At 38.2% G+C, this 523-nt stretch overlaps 1 protein-coding gene across 1 annotated transcript; it reads left to right on the top strand.

The window, feature by feature from the left end:
- The first annotated feature begins 19 nt into the window (after positions 1-19).
- Positions 20-460, top strand: LOC111830344. The gene has a single exon (XM_023781972.1). The coding sequence runs from the start codon at positions 34-36 to the stop codon at positions 250-252; it is 219 nt and encodes a 72-aa protein (XP_023637740.1). The 5' UTR covers positions 20-33; the 3' UTR covers positions 253-460.
- Positions 461-523: the final 63 nt, after the last annotated feature.

Raw genomic sequence — 523 nt, forward strand, 5'->3', positions numbered from 1 at the left:
GAAATGAAAATTCAGAGAAGGCAAGTGTTGGTGATGGTGGTGGTAATAATGGTGGTTATGAGCTCTTTCATTGTGGAGGGTGGAGGGAGAGGGATAAACACAAAAGATCAGAGGCTTCACCATGTCCAGAAGGACAAATCTGTCATTCCATTAACAAGAGGAGTAGACAACCATCATAACATTCCAAGACAAAACTATGACAATTGGGGTGGCAACGGGGGAGGCAGTGGTGGAGACGATGGAACAGGTTAGAATCAGCAAAGAAGCTTCTAAGACGTGTATGTGAGTATATGTAAAGATTGTGATGTCATGAAGTGATTATTGGCCTATGTTTTGTGTTTTTTTGTGAAGTATCCTAAGTATATATATGCTTTTTCATAAGACTTGTGGTATGAACATGTGATGAATAAATGACACTAACACTCATAAGAAGTGAGTTTATATAAACAGAAAGTATTGTTAAGAGTAGTTGAATTAGTACCTTTTCATCTACTTATAGCAAAATTCTGGTGGGAGTAGCTGC

Source organism: Capsella rubella, unplaced genomic scaffold, assembly GCF_000375325.1.
Source record: "Capsella rubella cultivar Monte Gargano unplaced genomic scaffold, Caprub1_0 scaffold_168, whole genome shotgun sequence".
Taxonomy (NCBI): Eukaryota; Viridiplantae; Streptophyta; class Magnoliopsida; order Brassicales; family Brassicaceae; genus Capsella; species Capsella rubella.